Here is a 17,877-nt window from a genome sequence, read left to right on the forward strand (position 1 = left end):
AAACTGCTTAGTAGGGAACATGGAAATAACCTGAAAAAATGATCTAGTAGCCACTTTCCCTGTCCTGCATCTTCCAACAAATTAACTTCATTATCATGGAATTTCTTAAATTAAACATTCTACACACATAAAAAGCAAGGTACATGATCAACTCAGGGTACACAATGGATTACTTCACAGAGTAATAGGACTTCAGCATCCCACTAATTTTAAAAATGTGATTCTACTCTGCAAAAGTCAAGCTATGTCTTTTGGCTCAAACACTATCATTAATAGCAAAAGATATATACAAGCCAAATACTGCCTTTGGCAAACCTATTGCTTTTATTAAGGAATTCTCAGCTGCAACTAAGGGCTACATAGGTGGCCCTACAAACAGAACTTAGCCAGTCATTTTCCTGATGCATGAGGTAGAACAGAGCTCACTTTAGCTGTGTTGGTTCTACAAGAGAAATCAGAGTAAAAAAACCTAACCAAAAACTTATTTCCGACACTAAAATGAGCAAAAATGACAGAATGAGAAGCAAGGTACAGATATATTTTTTAAACAATGCCATTTTCACATACATTTTTCAGAGCAAAACATGACTATGTCTCCAGTTCTGGAACTGAATCTGCACGGGCTAGCTCTTGGACTTTACATTAATACAGAAGTGCACACCCAACCAAGCCCAGAATTAGGATCCAAATATGTACACTGATGTATGAACAGTGGGAAACACCCTGATAATTAATTCAATGCTTTCACATTTTAAAAAAATCCTCTCTTATTTGCACTCTTAGGACTGTCACACAGAAAATAAAAATGTTTGTACTTCTTCAGAAACCCCACCAGGGTCAAATGAGCTATGGGAGGCCCTACCAAAAGGTCATGGGGGTAAAACAGACTTTGTTGTGGCTGTGAAGGGGGTACGGTCCTTTAATGACAGGGAAGCCAAAGGAGTTGGGTGTGATGGTAAAGGGACTGGTGGAGAGAGAAGGGGCTGGTTATTATATGAAAAAAAGCTGCTCACCCAGGGGTGGCGACTTGTATGGGCCCATGGTGCCCATGCTCCACCAATACGAGAGTATGAGGGGCCCGGCTCCACCAAAGTTCGGGGCTAGGTCTCTCCCCCGACTTCGCCTGCTGCCTCTGTGTGACTCCTTCGGAATGCCCCCCCCCGAGCCGCCCCGCATGATTTAAAAGGGGCCGGGACCCCTGCCACCACCACTGGCAGTGCAGTGGGGCTAAGGCAGCTTCCTGCCTGCCCGCTCTGCTTCCGGAAGCAGCTGGCACATACCTGTGGCCCCCCTAGGGGGCGGTCTCTGTGTGCTGCCCCCGTCCTGAGCACCGACTCTGCCAACTACAGCCAATGAGAGCTGTGGAGGCAGTGCCTGCGGGCAATGGAGTGCAGTGACCTCTCTTTCCTCTGCCCCACCCACCTAGGAGCTGCTGTCAAGGGGGTGGTGGGTCACTTCTGGGAGCTGCCCAAGGTAAGTGCCACACCCAAACCCCCTGCCTCAGCCCAGAGCCTGCACACAAACTGCCTCCCATGGTCTACCCCCCACCTCCAGCCCAGAGCCCAACTCCCTGCACCCAAACTCCCTCTCAGAGGCCACACCCCAACTCCTTGCCCCACCTCAGAGCCTACACCCAAACTCCCTCCCAGAGCCCAACCCCTCATCCCTCCCACACCCAAACTCCCTCCGAGAGCCTTAGGCAGGTGTGTGTGGGGGGAAAGACTTGGACCCATTCTGGGCACCACCAAAAATTATACAAACCTGCCGCCCCTGTGCTCACCTGGTTAATGACCTGAAAATAAAACAGAAAAAACCGAGTAAGTGGTCACATCAGCCCAGTTACACCCACCAAAGTCCCCTCTGTGCCCTATAATCATCCCCTCCCCATAGCTCCAGCCCCCCACCCCGTCATCGTCTCCTCTCTCCCCCATCGCCCCCCACATGTCACCTGACCCCGTAGCCCCCTCCTCTTATTGTCTCCCGGTTCTTCCCCTCACTCCCCCCAAAAAACCCAACCCCGCCCCCAACACTCACGTCGGGATTGGCCTCCAGGGGCAGCCAGCGGTGCGGCTCCATGCTGCGTGCTCCGAGCGCTTCCTTCCGCGGACCTGCAGAACCCGGCACTGACAGCGCCTCACGTGGCTGCCGCTGCTGCCCCGCCCCAGGACCGCACCACAGCGAGCGAGGAGGGAAACGTCAGCCTCCGCCCCCGGCTGTGGAGTGGGCGGCCCCGGCCCGGCGAGAGGGGCGGACACTGCGCCGGCCAGGCGGGGGGGAGAGAGTTTGTCGCCCGACCAGATTCTCCACGCACACACCCCCACGCACCTCGGAACATGGACTCTCCCGCCGCGGCAGGGGCGGGGCCGCGGCCGGAGTCTGCCCGCCCTCCTGCCCCGCTGGCGGTGCGCGGCGGCGGCTGCAGCGGCTCGTGGCCACTGGGGGGCTCTGTTCTTTCTCGCCGCGGCACCGGGCTCCCCTGGGCGGCTCGGCCAGGCCCAGCAGGTGGCGCGAAGCCGAGAGCCTAAGTCAGCGAGCGACGTTAATCGCGGGCGGTTGGCGCGGTGACCACGCAAAGCGCCGCACCCCCCCCCCCCGAAGCCAGCTAGTAGCGGGGAGACAGGCAGCGCCGCACAGCCTCTTCCCATCCCCCCGTACATACACAGCTCCAGAGACTGACACCCCCCGTCACCCCAGAGACTGATACTCTGACACCCCCAGAACTACATACATTCAGCCACGCACAGATCCCAGAGTGACACCCCCACAACCACCCCAGAGACTGACACACTGAAAATACCGACTTACATTCAGATACACAGAGATCCCAGTGATTGACACCCCCACCTCAACCACACACATTCCTACACACACACACACCTTATGACTGACACCCACACAGAACCACCCTAGTGACTGACATCCTCCACACAAGCATTTCAGAGACTGACCCCCCACAGAACCACACACATCCATACACACAGACCAGGGGTACGTAACCTATGGCACGCGTGTCAAAGGCGGCATGGGAGCAGATTTTCAGTGGCACTGACACTGCCTGGATCCTGGCCACTGGTCCAGGGGGCTCTGCATTTTAATTTAATTTTAAATTAAGCTTCTTAAACGTTTTTAAAAACGTATTTACTTTACATACAACAATAGTTTAATTATATATTATAGACTTATAGAAAGAAACGATCTAAAAATGTTAAAATGTATTACTGGCACGTGAAACCTTAAATTAGAGTGAATAAATGAAGACTTGGCACGCCACTTCTGAAAGGTTGCCAACCCCTCACATAGACCCCAGTGACTGACATCCCCACACAAACCCAATGACTGATGCCCTCACAGAACCACACATATACACACACAGATCCCTATCTTATCTGAACAATCCCTTTCTCTTCCTGATCTTCAACCAGCATGTTCACTCCATACACCTAAGTGTTTGTAACAGTAATAAAACAAATATTTACATATTTAAAATAAACACATAGAATAAAGCATAATATGAATCTGTCATCTCTCTGCTTATGTTGTACACCTTTCCCTTTTTGTTTTTTTTTGTCATTTTACACATCAATTTTTCCAAGATTTACACATATGCTTAATTTTATTCACTGAATTAATCCCATTAACTTCAAATTCAAAGGTGATATCTGGTACGCAAAGATAGTGGGATCAAATGAAGCAGATGCCTAGGGAAGGAAGCTAGGCAGAGAGCTTTTTCCCAGTCTTGTTAGTCTTGTGAGAGGGAAATAAATAGAAAGAATCTAGACTAGGACACATCTTCACTTGCTTCCCCTGTTTGCTTGGCAACAGGAAGCATCAGCAAAAACTCACATTCCAGTCTATCTATCTCTGCCTCTCTACTTGGGGTTCTTTCTGATTTACGAACAAACGATTTCAACCTTCTCACTCAGCAAGAGTGGATAACAAACGTCAGAGGACACAGGACTCCTAGCCACAGTCAGAATAAAGAGTTCTGAACTAAAAATGGGGAAAGTGAGTAAGTGACAATTCATCAGCAATTTAAGCCAATGACCAAATGGATTTAAAATCAGGGGTGGCTCCAGAATGCCAAGCACGTGCCTGGGGTGGCAAGCCACGGGGGGGCGCTCTGCCGGTCACCATGAGGGTGGCAGGCAGGTTGCCTTCCACGGCATGCCTGTGGAGGGTCTGCTGGTCCCACGGCTTTGGCAGACCTCCCGCAGGAGTGCTGCCAAATTTGCGGGACTGGGGACCTCCCGCAGGCAAGCCAACGAAGGAAGCCTGCCTGCCATGCTTGGGGTGGCAAAATACCTAGAGCCGCCCCTGTTTAAAATGAATTAGAGAACCTTACTGAATTGCACAATGCAGGTGTTTTGATAACTATGAGATTATGGAGGTGTGTAATCTCCACCTTCCTATAACATAAACACAAATAATTATATATTTGGGAAGGGAGATGGCAAGACCAAACAGGAATCTGATCCATATATGTATAGTGCTTCTTATTAATAACAATGAACAAGTACATAATGCTGCACAATAATTGCAAACCTAGGACTGGGGTTGCAAAATATGTCTAGTTTGACTAAAAGGGGCTTTAGTTAAATATGATGCAAAACTGTGGGATGCAGATTAACCATCACTGCCAGCCTTTTACAGTTTTACCTATCAGTTCATTTTCAATATGAACAAATCATCTCAAATTCATGATTTTGATATCATGGTAATATGATAACCTTAAAAGCAAATTGCGAATGGAACACCTGTAAAATCTGCATCATGAGGAATATCTGTCAGGTTATTCCATATATTAGACATATAGTTTCGAGAAGATAACCAGGGTTCTGACCTATTTTGGTTTTGGGAATACTGTACTGAATTGGGTAGGTCTTCCGCATATCCTGTAGGCCAGGCGTGACATATTTTAAGGGTCCCAAATTCGGTTTGACACTGATGCAGCTTCGTGACACCAACATGCCTTCCGGTGCACCAGACGGCGCTGTGATTTGACTGTGCCACAGCACCGCGTTGCACGTGCAGTGCAAGACCAGAACACCATGCTGCCACTCCACGGCAAGATGAACAAATTGTTCTGCGGCAGCACGGAGTTCGGCGACAGCCCCTACATGATTCTGTGACTGTCCTGCCTGAAATCTGGAGTCTCATACAAGAAGTTTAAACGCGTGTGGGAAGAAATGCCCTGTCACCCCGGGAGCGCCGCCAGAAACGGAAGGGTGAAAGGACACAGGGTGGGAGGCCCAGGCCAGGCGCCCCGCGAGACAGGCTGAGCCACACACACACGAACAGCTGCCGGACAAACGCCCTGTGGTCTTAACTCCGCGCGACCGCCCCCTCCGGGGACGCGTTGTTGGTGCCGACTCTACCCCCTTGCGCTTGATTTTAACGCCATAACGAGCAAGCAATGAGAGCTCGGGAGCGGGGCGGACCACGGACCCAGCAGCCGATAAGCGCGAAGTGCGGCGGAAGGTGGCTGATGATTGGATAGTGGAGGTAGGTCTGTAGGTGCCAACCAATGAGGGTGGCCGCTCGCGGGTGTTAGCGGAAGTAGCCTGGAGGGGTCGCCGGGCGGCTGGCGGAAGGATGGAAGCTAGAGCTGCGGTGGTGGGTGCGCGGTCCCTGGAGCCCCTTGGTGAGAGGGAGAGGGAGAGAGAGAGAGAGAGAGAGAGAGGGAGGGAGGGAAGGAATGAGTGATCTGAGGGCTGGGAAGAGATCGATGGGATGCGTGTGGGGAGGGAGGAGTTGCTGGGGCAAAAGGGAAGGGGAGCACGGGGCAGTGGGGTGCTATATGGGGCAGCGGGGAGGCATATGGAGGGGGAGTTGGGTGGGGCACAAGGTGGAGATGGGGCTGGAGTTTTGTGTACACACACACGAGACTATCTCTGAGCTTGCCATTATGTGGCTATCACTTCTTTGAAGAAACCGAATAATTCTGGATTCCGATTTTTAACAGTGAGTGTAATTAACCATTAGAACAATTTATCTAGCGAGGTAGTAGATTCTCAGTCTTTCAATCAGGACTGACTTAAAAAAAAAAAAAGAAGTGCTGTAGCTCAAGTGCAATGTATTGGCTTAATGCAGATATACCAGATAATGTTCTGAAAATTATGCAAGAAGTCAGTCTAGAGATCATAATTGTTCTTTCTGACCTTAAAATCTATGTTTCTATGGATTCATTTATTAAATTTTACCTTTAATGCTGTCATTAGGTTTTTTTGATTAGGGTTAGTTTTTCTGCTTGAAGCAGAAATCTGACGATAAACTCCTATATCTTGACCGAAGATCTTGTTTAAAATGCAAACATTGTCAGTGCAGAGGGGCTGACCTGAGAGTCTTCCCATGAGCTGAGAGGTGGTTGTTGTTTTTTTTTAAGGACTCACAGCTAATTAATAATGTTTATATTTTTTCAGATTTTGGCAGTTCTGCTGATATTATTAAACTAATACCTAAGGATCTATTTGCTGAGCTAGTAAGTAATATTTCTATATTTATTTCTTATGCTTTTGTGTAGTGTAAAATGTTTGAAGTAATGGTTATGTTACTAGCTGTTTGAGTGCAAATTTCCCTGATAGGGTAATAGTAATGTCCCCTACCTTTACGTAAGTGGAACCCATCCTTTAGTGTTTAGTGAGACTGAGTCAATTTTGTATTTTTTCAAAATACTGATCTTTGTTTTTGAAGAACACGGGAACAGCTACAGAAACAATCCCTTTCATGTTTTCTATGAAATCATGAAAAATACACCCTTAGTGCTGGATTGTATCACTTAGTTACAGCTCTGTGTTGTAAGCAGTGCAAAGCAGGTAGGCTAGTGGTTTAAAAATTTTGAACATGTATTTTCACTCTTGTGGGTTTGATGGTATTTAAATGTAGTTTTAGCAGCCACCACTGACTTAATACATCCTTTTCCTCTTTACTCGGTATATATGTAAAGTGGTGTAGCAGACTATTTGTATATTGCCACAGTAAGCTTGTTCACTTGGCCACTGTGTATTGAAATCACATGACTCCAGGTGTACATGCTCTCTACAGATATTTTTAAAGCATGATATTTTAATAATTTCACTAGTGATTGGCTGTTCATGTAACTTTTTTTTTGTAGTGTGAGCGAATTATTCAGCATCTTCATGGTCAGAGCCCAGGTGTAGATACAGTAGAACTATGCCAGGTACGTTTTATGATTAGTGGTCATCCAAAAACAGATCACTTAAATTCATCATATATTACATGTCATGTGAATTATAGAATGTTTCTAAGACTTACATTTGTTTGTGTTCAACCATTCTATTTCTAGAGATTTCAAACAGCTGGAGTTGAAATGAATGTTGCTGACCTGGCAGAGATAATTAATGTTGTTTCCTTTTTATTCGGGTAAGCAAGAACCCATCCTCCTTACATCTCTTTTAATTTTATTCTTTCATTATAGAATAAAAAATGGGGAGGGGGGTCATAAAAGGTGGAAGGGTATAAATTAAGGCTGAGGAGGAGCCAGAAAATTTTGACTTCGAGTATGTGAGAGGATCTAAAGGAGTTTGAAAACTTGTATAAACTTTTTTTAATTAATTCATAAATCAGAAACAAAAAATCTTTTTCTCCACTTAGAATTTTTATGCATATTAAAAATATACGGGGTATACATAAATGAGAGGAAATTGCTCCCTTGTGGGGACCTTGCATTCAAGTTCTTGGCACAGTTTACTTTGGGGGAGATTAAGTAAAGTCCTTTGCAAAAAGAGAGTGTAGGTTGCATTACACAATTACTACAATGTAAAATAATATTCACGAACAGAGAAAACTAATGGAAATGTTTGCCTGGTTAAAAAAAACAAACCCTGGATTTCTTGAGCATCACTCTTACAAAAACCTACAGATCTTGTTTGTTTAAAATCTGTCTACAGCACAGCGGCCAAAAACAACCTGTCTGCAGAAGAACTCTCCGCTGGTCTGGGTAATGCAATGAGTACGCTGCCAAAACATGCCATTCAGGTTATTCGCCATATATGGAATGAACAGGGTAAATTTATCATTATATCAGAAGATGCTAGAAATATGGCTACAGTGGGACAGGTAACTAGCTCAGACTTCTGATTCAATAGCATTAACTTTCCAAAAATGTCTACTTCATGGCGGATACTGCTGCAAAAGTAGCAAATAATATATTTAATGGACTGTTGGATGCCTGCACATTGTGATATTAGACCCGGCTAATACAGTCAAACCTTGCAATAACGCAAAATCGCATATAACGCGATCACAGGTTGGCTCCCGTTTAAGGTATAATACAGTACGGTACTGTACCAATGATCCCCCACGCCATGGTGCGGGGAGAAACCGCGGCTCCCTGCCTGCTGGGGACAGAGAACTCCGGGCTGCGGGCGCCGGTGCTCTTTGTCCCCGGCAGGCGCGAGGCCGCGGCTTCTCTCCGGCTTCAAGAGGAGCTGCGGTTCCCTGCCTGCCGGGGACAGAGAGAACTGGCGTCCGCAGCCCCAGAGTTCTCTGTCCCCAGCAGGCGGGGAGCCGCAGCTCCTCTCCCCTGTTGGGCACTAGGCTGCGTACATCAATGCACCGCATTGCGGACCACTGACAAACCCCGCTATGCTGCGACCCCGCATTTAGCACGATCAAAGTTTTTGGACCCCAAAATTGCATTATAGCGAGGTTTCACTGTATTAGTTTCCCCTTAATACCTATAAATAGTTACAAATGCTTAAGAAACATGTAGAGCTAGGTGGTTCAAATATTTTTTCCAACAAGTTTAGAAGACTTCTATTAATACTGCATTTTCATTCTGACAACATAAATAGATTTCTACTTGAAGTTGTATATAGGTTTTAATTGAAATATATGTTATGCCTTGAAAGAAGTGACTGGCATTAAACACACTTGGCACTTTTAATTACAGAAAAGTGTTGTCTGGATTTTCATACAATTTAAAAGTGACAAAGTCTGTTCAAACTACGTTTCTCACAGTTGTTGGTGAGTTAAAAGGGAGCTCTAATAGTTTAATTTCCATGAGTTTTAATAACATTTGTTATTACTTAGTGTATAGCACAATAAGAATTTGACATTCATGTACTTATGCAAAACATTCTGATATGAATTCTTACATTAATACTTACGTGGGATCTTTATATAAACTGCTATGGTCATGTTATGGACTTTCATGCACAAAAAATCAGAAATCAGTAATTCTGCCTCCTTAATGCAGATTTTCTGCTGCCAGTGCAATTTTTCATGGCAGGAGGATTTTACCCACCCATCTTTAATTGAAAAAGAAAATTAAGGTAACATCATGCCTATGTCCCTGATGAGATATACAAGACTTTGTACTAATACCTATATGAAATCTTTTTGCTATGGCTGTATTCTTTGTAATCTTCATGGCTTCATCAAGAATTTAGGAGGTAGTCTAGAGTTAGTTAAGAATACTTCTTTCAGAAACCTATGTTGTGCTTGAATATTTTAATGTGGGGAAGCCGTTGTGCACCAACAGCCACACAGATCTTGGCAGAAGAGGCACCTGTGTCTGGTGGCAAAGAAATCTGAGACAACTGGGGGTTTCTTCTCTATTGCAGCCATTGAGAAGTGATCTTGCTTCATCTGCCTGTTCTGCCATTGAGGTCTCATACTGGGTTGTGTTGAGTTAGGCTGCACTTTGTCTGGTACCTTGCCTTCGACTTTACTGCAATGAGTGACCCTACCAGGAGTACAGGACTCTCAACGCCATTGCTCTTGGGGGTCTTACGTATATGCAAGCTTTTCCACTATGTCAAGGTGGCAGCCCAAGGAGAAGATTTATTTAGAAAAACATTGTACTTGTATTTCGGTGTATAGTATATAGAGCAGTATAAACAAATCATTGTCTGTATGAATTTTAGTTTGTACTGTACTGACTTGCTAGTGCTTTTTATGTAACCTGTTGTAAAACTAGGTAACTATTTAAATGAGTTGATGTACCCCCTGGAAGACCTCTGTGTATCCTGAGTATAGTATAGTGACTTTAGGATTGATTGGAAGTGTTTAAAAACAGTTGGATTGCTCTTTCTTTTCTGCAGATTATAGATATTCGGTGGAAACTGGGAATGGCAGTGAGCTCTGACAGCTGTAGGTCTCTTAAGTACCCTTACGTTACAATGACACTAAAAGTGGCAGAGCCTTCGGGCCAGATAATGAGCAAGTCTTTTGAAATGACAATCCCACAGTTCCAGGTTTGTAATCCAGTTTCGTACTTCTCAAAAAGAGTTGCAAACAACACTGCTTTCTTAATAGAAATGCAAATGTTTACATGTAGGACAGCACATTTCTGTGACGTTTAATTATATATGTGGCAATGGAAAGATGAGATGTCTACATATGGTTCAGATTAAAAATCTATTTGCTTAAGCAACTGAACCCAAAGATTGTTAATTTAATAAGAACTCTGACTTAAGAATTCCAAGTTTAAAATTGCTTTGCCCTTATCAAAACTATCCCATTCCAATGAGTAAAATTGTAACCAAAGACTACAAGATCCGTTAGTATGTTAACTCACTTGATGATCTGTCTGGTTTGCTACCCAGATGCCTCTCCTGCAATCACTGAGTGCGTTTTGAAGCTCAAGAGGTCCGTGGGACTGCTCTAGCCTTAAAAACTGAAATTTAAATTAAAGCCTAAAACAAAACTTTCAGAAAAAAAATCCTTAATGCTTAGAGCAATAGTTAGTGCCAGCAGTCAGGTTGCTGGGAGTTTGGAGGGTTCTATGAGATCATCTAAAGTGGCCAAGGTCAAATGGGTAAGGACCTAGTGTGTGATAAATCCTTAACCTTAAAAATTGTTTTGCATTTCTTTAAGCTTGGCCCTAATAAGAGCTTTCTGGGTTCTTTTATGGTACTTAAAGAGGCAGAGGATTAGCTGCTCTTTAAGAGAGTTTAATCTGGTGAGATGGTCCCAAATTTAAACATAACTGACTTGTACATAGTCCTCATGAAGTGGAATTGTCATTTAATTATAAAAAAAATAAAATTAAATTGCTAGAAGAGTTGCACATCTTCAAAACAAACATGGATCTCCAAATCACTTGAATCATCATAGCTGAATGTACACTAACTTTTGGAACCATTTCTGACAGCAGCCTCTAATTAAGTCTCTTCTGCTGCTGCTCTTCCTTGCCCATGCAATAAACATGGAGAAGTGAAAGTCAACTTCCAATTGGTTGAGCTTAATGCAAGGGACTTCCTAATGCTGAACAGCGACCTCTGTGTGATTATATAACCTACATTTTACATGCTTACATTGATAAAAGTAAAAAAGTAGCACAAATCACTAAGAACAATGCCATTTAAAAAGTAGCACTTCACTCTGAGGTAGGGGGATGTCGGTTTTTGTTACTAATGCTATAAATGGGGGCGGGGGAGTAAGGTGTCTGCTTGGTTTGTTTACTTTGTGTATTTGGCAACAGCATACGTGTAGTTTTTGGTTTCACTGTGGTCTCCCATATAATCAGATAGTCAGTCATATTCTCTTGCTTGATTGTGTGAGTCTTTCACACAACAACCAAGTAACTTAGTAGTAAAAAAATGTGGCTGTAAAGCCACAAAAATTGGCAGGTGTAATACTTGAAACATTGTTCTTAAATGACTAGTCAAGTTGATTTTGTTCCTCTAAGGTGCAATAATCTTGGCTCTTGACATAAAATATTGAACACTCCTTTTTTTGCTAGCATTTGAGGACCTACTGTAACAGTCATTAAAGGATGGTTTAATTTTGGTTTAACAGCAGTAATGATATGGTGGTTCCTTTTCCCCCCTTGCCCACCCCCAAAAATGTTCCAGCTCTGATGCCCCACTATATTCTACTATTGCTATATCTTTTGTTCAGTCACAGCGTACTTGCACACCAGTCCAATCATACTATTTCTCCCCCCCCCCAACACACACACCAGTCGTATGATTGGTGGTCTTTAATTCCTTTGCTTACAGTTGCAAAGTTGGGGGTGGTGGTGAGAGCTTTTATTTAGCTATCAGAGTTCAATTATGTTGAAGGGTCATTACATCCCCCTTTGTTTTGAAACTAAACTTCTACAACCCTAATGATAGATAAACACATTAGTGAAAAATGTATTAAAAAGGTAAGGGATGACTGGTGATTTTTTCTGACTCTAGATCCACTAGTTTCTCAGTTCTGTAGATTGGAAACTATTTAATATATTGTTCAATTGCTATGTGAAAGGGACACTGTCAACTGAATATCTAGGTTATTTCAAACTAGGAATAAAAGTACTTTCAGGTACTACTACTGCCAATTTCTGTGGTCTTACAACTTTTAAAACATTTTTTTTCTCTCCTGTTCCCAAAGATATCAGACAAAGCCACACAAATATGGCATTAGACTATAGTGAAAGTGACTTTACACAAAGTGCTGACTAATGCATAAAGCAAATTGGAATAAAGTTCTTATTTTTCAGATACTGTAATCTTAGGTGCTACTTGTAAACATAGAGAAAAAATTCCAACAAGAAGTTGTTGGCTTTAACTACAATGCAAATTGTTAAAGTGCCGTTTAATATTGCGTCTTCTTTTTCAGGACTTCTTCAGACATTTCAAGGAAATGGCAGCTGTTCTTGAAACAGTTTAAATACTTCAAAGACACACTTTACTTGATCCTAATAAGCCTTCCTATCTTGCACAAGTAATTGTGTTAATGTTTAAGTAAGGTATGTAGTCTCATGGTCTTGTCAGAATATTTTCCAATAGCTTCCTTTTTTTTTTTTTTGGATCACACTGAAAGCTTTTTTTATGTAACTTTTCTTCTAAATATATGAAAGAACAAACTCTTGCAAGGTGGCAATCTGAGTAAAAGTGTATTTAGCTCTATTCAGGCAGAAGATTGTGCTACGCAGCTAAGGACATGGCACAACCTCAAACTTTTCCTACTGTTCAGCAGCAGAAGCTATGTACCGTATATAAGCTCTGCAATGTGGAAACACCCATGAAAATGCTAACTGAGGAAACTACTGGAAGAAGTGTAAACCCCATGTTTACACTTTTCTCTAAAATCATGCCATTGATGTGCACATGGAATCAATTATATCATTAGCTATGTAGAGTACATAAAATTACAGTCAGCAAGCATATTGTTAGTCATGAAGAATAGTGTCGTCACTGAACTGATAAATTCCAGTTATATCAAGTAGGTTGGAAGCCTAACATTACTCCCTTTTGTTAATTACTGGAGAACATCTTCCATCATTCTATTTAATAAATTATTGTTACTTCAATGTAAGATTAGTATCACTGAAATATTTCCATAAATCTAGATTTACCATCTCTCCTATTGCAGTAAATATCTCTAGTAACAAAGATCTAAAATCTTAGTTCTGTGCAGGGAAGTTAACATTGACTGACTAAGGAGAATTTGTAGGTAAGTTTAAATTTTAAAAGTGAACGTGCGTTCAAAAAATAGCAAATAGATACAGTTGATGGCACATTATTTTGTTGCATATAGAACATTATATATGTTCTATAGTAAATCCAACTTTAAACTTGTGGCATTTACTTACTATTCTGAGTTTTGTTTCCTAATTAAACTGGAAGTTTGATGCAGTTGCATCACTTGGTATTCTGAACTGCAAATCTGAAGTCAAGAAAGGTCAGCCTGAGCTAAACACATCACTTACGACAATATTAAAAGTCTGACATTCTCTTAGCTTCGGCATACCTCTACCCCGATATAACGTCACCCGATATAACACGAATTTGGATATAATGTGGTAAAGCAGTGCTCCGGGAGGCAGGGCTGCTCGCTCTGGCAGATCAAATCAAATCCGATATAATGCGGTAAGATTTTCTTGGGTCCTGAGGATGGCACCATATCGAGGTAGAGGTGTACTTTTTCTGGTAGGAGTCCACAGGACTGCATTGCTGTCTGTCCAGAGACTGGTTGTCCTGTTGGTCAGCAGTAAAATTCTGACTTAGTGGCTATCTGTGATCAAGAATGAGCGTTAACTTGAAATATGGAATAATTCGGCTTTCCATTTTTGAGTGTCTTCATATAAACAGAAGAATTTAAAATGGGGGATTACAACGAAATGGAATTAGACATACTGAAAACGAAATATTCTGACATAAGTATGCTGCTGGTGTTCAAATCAGATCATGCTTTACTTGTGCAGTGGAGCAAATAAGTCTTGTATGAAAACAGAATGGAGGAGGGTTACCTGACTCAGGCTTAGTCTTGATAATTAGACTAGATTAAATAGGCTGAGGCAAGCAATGGGAAAAAAGTTGGCAACAATCATCTATGTGCTACTGACAGAGGGGCTACATCCACCATTTGACCTACTTTCACAATATTGAAGGTGGTTGGAACAAGAGCTGCTTTTAGAAGATCAAGTAGCAGTGGCTAGAAGAGTTCAAGCTCTTCTTTCTGATGCAGCTTTTGCTATCCTGATCGCTGCCTTTTGTCACCTCAGGACAATATGATTGCAATGCACTCTGTGTTGTGATTGCACTCTGGAACCATTCAAACTCAAGGCTGTGCAGAGTGTATCTGCTCCTTTGAGCATAATGCAGGGAGTATAGCACCAATACTCAGAGTTGCACTGGATTCCAGATGAACTGAAAGATGATGGGTTTAACCTTTTAAAACTAAGTAGTTTGGGACCTTACTTGAGGGACTGTCTGTGCAGTTCAGATCAGTAGGCATACGCATGTGGCATTTGATTGATCTGCTTGTACGGCCTCTAGAATGTACTTCCTGCCTCATTCTGCCAGAACCTGGGTGGGCATACAAAGCCCACTTTTTATGAGCATTCAGGGAGATGGTACAGAGAGTCTCATCACATGGTCAGTTGAAGGACATCTAAAAGAGCCTAAATTGGTGTTTGTAATTGGAACCTATTTTATTTTTTAGGTAACTGCATTTAAGAGTTTGGAGGACTGTTCTTAGACATGTGCATAGATGACAGAAAAGTAAAATAAAACACAAGTAAAAAGTTGAACCAGGATTTTTGGGGTGACACTTGATACTTAAATTGCTGTTACAAACTCTAGTCAGACTTTGTATAGCTGACAATGTTTGTGCTGACATTGGAACATGAGTGGAGAAAAGACACTTTGGTTATTGATGCCTTTTTGTCCAGAAACATTAAACTAGCATTAATAGCAGCTTCTCCAAGTGAAGATTGAGAGATTTGGTTACCAGTTCTGTTTATCTCTCTTCATGATGTGGCAGACCTGTGAAATTGGAGCAATTTGCAGCAACCCTATTTCCAGTAGAGACAGGGAAGTGTTAGTACCATTATACAAGGCACTGGATGAAACATCATAGGGAATACCATGCACAATTCTGTTCTCCCATCTTAAGAAAGAGATGAGTTCAAACTGGAACAGATGCAGAGAAGGGCTATTAGGATGATCAGAGGAATGGAAAACCTTCCTTGAGAGGAGACTTAGAGATTGGCTTGTTTAGCTTTACCAAAAGAAGGCTGAAGGGAGATATGATTGCTCTCTGTAAGTACATTGCAGGGATAATTACCAGGGGAAGAGAGAGGAGTTATTTAGCCAATGTTGACACAAGAACAAATGGATATAAACTGGCCAACAACTTTAGGCTCAAAATTAGGCAAAGGTTTCTAACCAACAGAGGACTAGCATCTGGAATAGCCTTCTAAGAAGAGTAGTGGGGGCAAAACTAACAGGCTTAAAGGCTGAGCTTGATAAGTTTATGGAGGCGATGGGATGATAAAGTTGCCCACAATGACATGTGGCCCATTGGTGACTGCCAGTAGCAAAAATCCCCAACAGCTGAATTTGGGACACTAGATGGGGAGGGCTCTGAGTTATTACAGAGAATTCTTTCCCAGGTATCTGACTGGTGGTTCTTGCCTACAAGTGCAGGGTCTAACTTATTGCCATATTTGGGGTTGGAAAGGAATTTTCCCCTGGGTCAGATTGACACAGACCCTGGGGTTTTTACTTTCCTCTGCAGCATGGGCCATGGGTCACGTGCACGTTTAAACTAGTGAATTCTGTATAACTTGAAGTCTTTAAACCATGATTTGAAGACTTCAGTAAGTCCTGATCTACACTTTAGGGGGTGGTGGGGAGGATCGATCTAAGATATGCAACTTCAGCTACGAGAATAGCGTAGCTGAAGTCGACGTATCTTAGATCGACTTAGATAGACTTACTTTCCCCCGTCGACTTTGCTTCCGCCTCTCACCCTGGTGAAGTTCCGGAGTCGACGAGGAGTGCATTTGGAGATCGATGTATTGTGTCTCAGCTAGATGTGATACATCGATTCCCTGATAGATCGATCCAGCGGGTAGTGTAGACATACCCTTACTCAGCCAGAGTTTAGAGGTTATATTTCAGGAGTGGGTGGATGAAGTTCTGTGCCTGCAATGTGCAGGTCAGACTAGATGATCATGACTGTCCCTTCTGACCTTAAAGTCTGAGTCTAAAACTGTCACATTATGGCAACCTGAGACCGTAATGCCAGAAACATTAATGAATACTTCGTGAAATGTCCCTGCATGCCAGGGTATTGAAACTTGCTGGAAGAACCCCGGAAGCCTGTGTTTGGTATGACTGTTCTGATAAATCTCATTGAACGCCTTTTTGATTTTATATTGTTTTAAATAGATGGTGATTGAAAGTTGGCTATTGAGGCAAATTCCAGATGTTTTATTCAGTCATCTGTAAGAATTACAGCATTAAACAATGGAGCTATTAAATACTTAAATTGTTTTAGACATTGAATTGTGTGGAATAGCGATACTGGCAAGTTAGACAAAAGCAACTTTTTACTGTTGTGTCTGTGGAACCAGATTTGTAGCAAAATAAGGAATCCCATCTTGTCTTTAATATTACTTTCCATTTTAATACAGATTTCTATACCATGCATATTTTTGTATGTTTACAAACTGTTATTAAATATTTGGATAACAAATTTTAAATTGGTCTGTATTTGTTCATGACAGTGGTTATTTAAATTTGTTGCATGAAAGTCTATCCTGACTCCCTTGAGGAGACAAACTTTTTTGTTTTTGTTGTGTGTGTTTTTTTTTTTTTTTTTTTTTTTTTTTTTATTAATAGAACAAGACAGGTAGTCTTCTAACTAAACTTCTTTCCATACTGAATTAGGTAAAACTTGCCAAATTCGTCCATCTGTTTAGCTTGCTGATCACACACTGAAATGATTAGGAAAATGGAATTCAAAGCTAAATTACAAAGACTACAAGGATTATTTACACCACTGAGAAATAAATATGTTGGAAATGCACTATGTGAGCTTGGAAAATGATATAGGCATAGATGCTATGGGTGCTTCAGGGCTGGAGCATCCATGGGAAAAAAAAATAGTGGGTGGGCCGCACCTACCAAGAGCACCCCCCATCAGCTTCTCTTTCCCTCCCCCACCCATACCTCAAACCCACTGGTGGGCCCCACCAACCAGCACCTCCCCCTCCCTCTAGGTGCCTCCTGCCAACTGTGATCAGCTGTTCAGGGGTGTGGAGGAGGTGCTTGAAGGGAGGAGTAGGAGTGGGGGACAGAAAGGTGGGGGTTTGGGGGAAGCATGGAGTGGGGGTGGGGCATGAGACAGAGCAGGGGTCGAACACTCTCTCTCTCTCTCTCTCTCTCTCTCTCTTCCCCCCACTCCCAGCTACTAAGAAAGAAAGCACCTCTGGAAAAGAGGGAGGCATAGGAGACCTAAATGAACAGTGTCTGCATTTAAAGATTTATTATTATTTTTTAATTGGACTTGAATAAAAGACCACATTAGCATTGCTCAATTCTTGTCTGACTTTAACGTTTTGTAGGGGAGGGCAGGGAATATCAGTCTTATGCAAGAAACAGGAAGTCAAAAAGTATTGAAAGAAATGTGGTT

The 17,877-nt window shown here is 42.8% G+C and overlaps 2 protein-coding genes across 5 annotated transcripts in view; one reads left to right on the forward strand and one right to left on the reverse strand.

The window, feature by feature from the left end:
- The window catches only part of UCHL3 (ubiquitin C-terminal hydrolase L3), a 71,219-nt gene extending 69,071 nt beyond the window's left edge, over positions 1-2,148 (reverse strand). Inside the window, exons 1-2 of one of the 2 annotated variants that reach the window (XM_050951787.1) lie at positions 2,035-2,148; positions 1,762-1,792 (exon numbers count right to left, since the gene is read on the reverse strand). The gene's annotated coding sequence lies outside the window, so the exon portion shown is untranslated. Of the gene's footprint in view, positions 1-1,761; positions 1,793-2,034 lie in introns of those variants that run through there. The other variant, XM_050951805.1, reaches the window with a different exon arrangement.
- Positions 2,149-5,575: 3,427 nt separating this feature from the next.
- COMMD6 (COMM domain containing 6) lies at positions 5,576-15,644 on the forward strand. Of its 3 annotated transcripts, none has more exons than XM_050951675.1 (7): positions 5,576-5,641; positions 6,420-6,478; positions 7,112-7,177; positions 7,304-7,380; positions 7,908-8,076; positions 10,065-10,217; positions 12,571-15,644. In XM_050951675.1, exons 1-7 carry the CDS (start codon positions 5,593-5,595, stop codon positions 12,619-12,621), a joined length of 624 nt encoding a protein of 207 aa, XP_050807632.1. In that variant the 5' UTR covers positions 5,576-5,592; the 3' UTR covers positions 12,622-15,644. The 3 variants fall into 3 exon arrangements, with proteins under 3 accessions (XP_050807632.1, XP_050807642.1, XP_050807652.1); XM_050951685.1 differs by having other exon boundaries at positions 5,593-5,641; positions 7,908-7,965; XM_050951695.1 differs by having other exon boundaries at positions 5,595-5,613.
- The last annotated feature ends 2,233 nt before the right edge of the window (positions 15,645-17,877 follow it).

This window comes from Gopherus flavomarginatus, chromosome 1, assembly GCF_025201925.1.
Source record: "Gopherus flavomarginatus isolate rGopFla2 chromosome 1, rGopFla2.mat.asm, whole genome shotgun sequence".
NCBI classification, from domain to species: domain Eukaryota; kingdom Metazoa; phylum Chordata; order Testudines; family Testudinidae; genus Gopherus; species Gopherus flavomarginatus.

Excerpts from the sequence above, each read along its gene's own strand:
- COMMD6 (XM_050951675.1), top strand. The coding sequence starts at position 5,593 with ATGGAAGCTAGAGCTGCGGTGGTGGGTGCGCGGTCCCTGGAGCCCCTT. Across the intron at positions 5,642-6,419 it reads GCGGTCCCTGGAGCCCCTTG|ATTTTGGCAGTTCTGCTGAT; the intron begins GTGAGAGGGAGA and ends ATATTTTTTCAG. Across the intron at positions 7,178-7,303 it reads ATACAGTAGAACTATGCCAG|AGATTTCAAACAGCTGGAGT; the intron begins GTACGTTTTATG and ends TTCTATTTCTAG.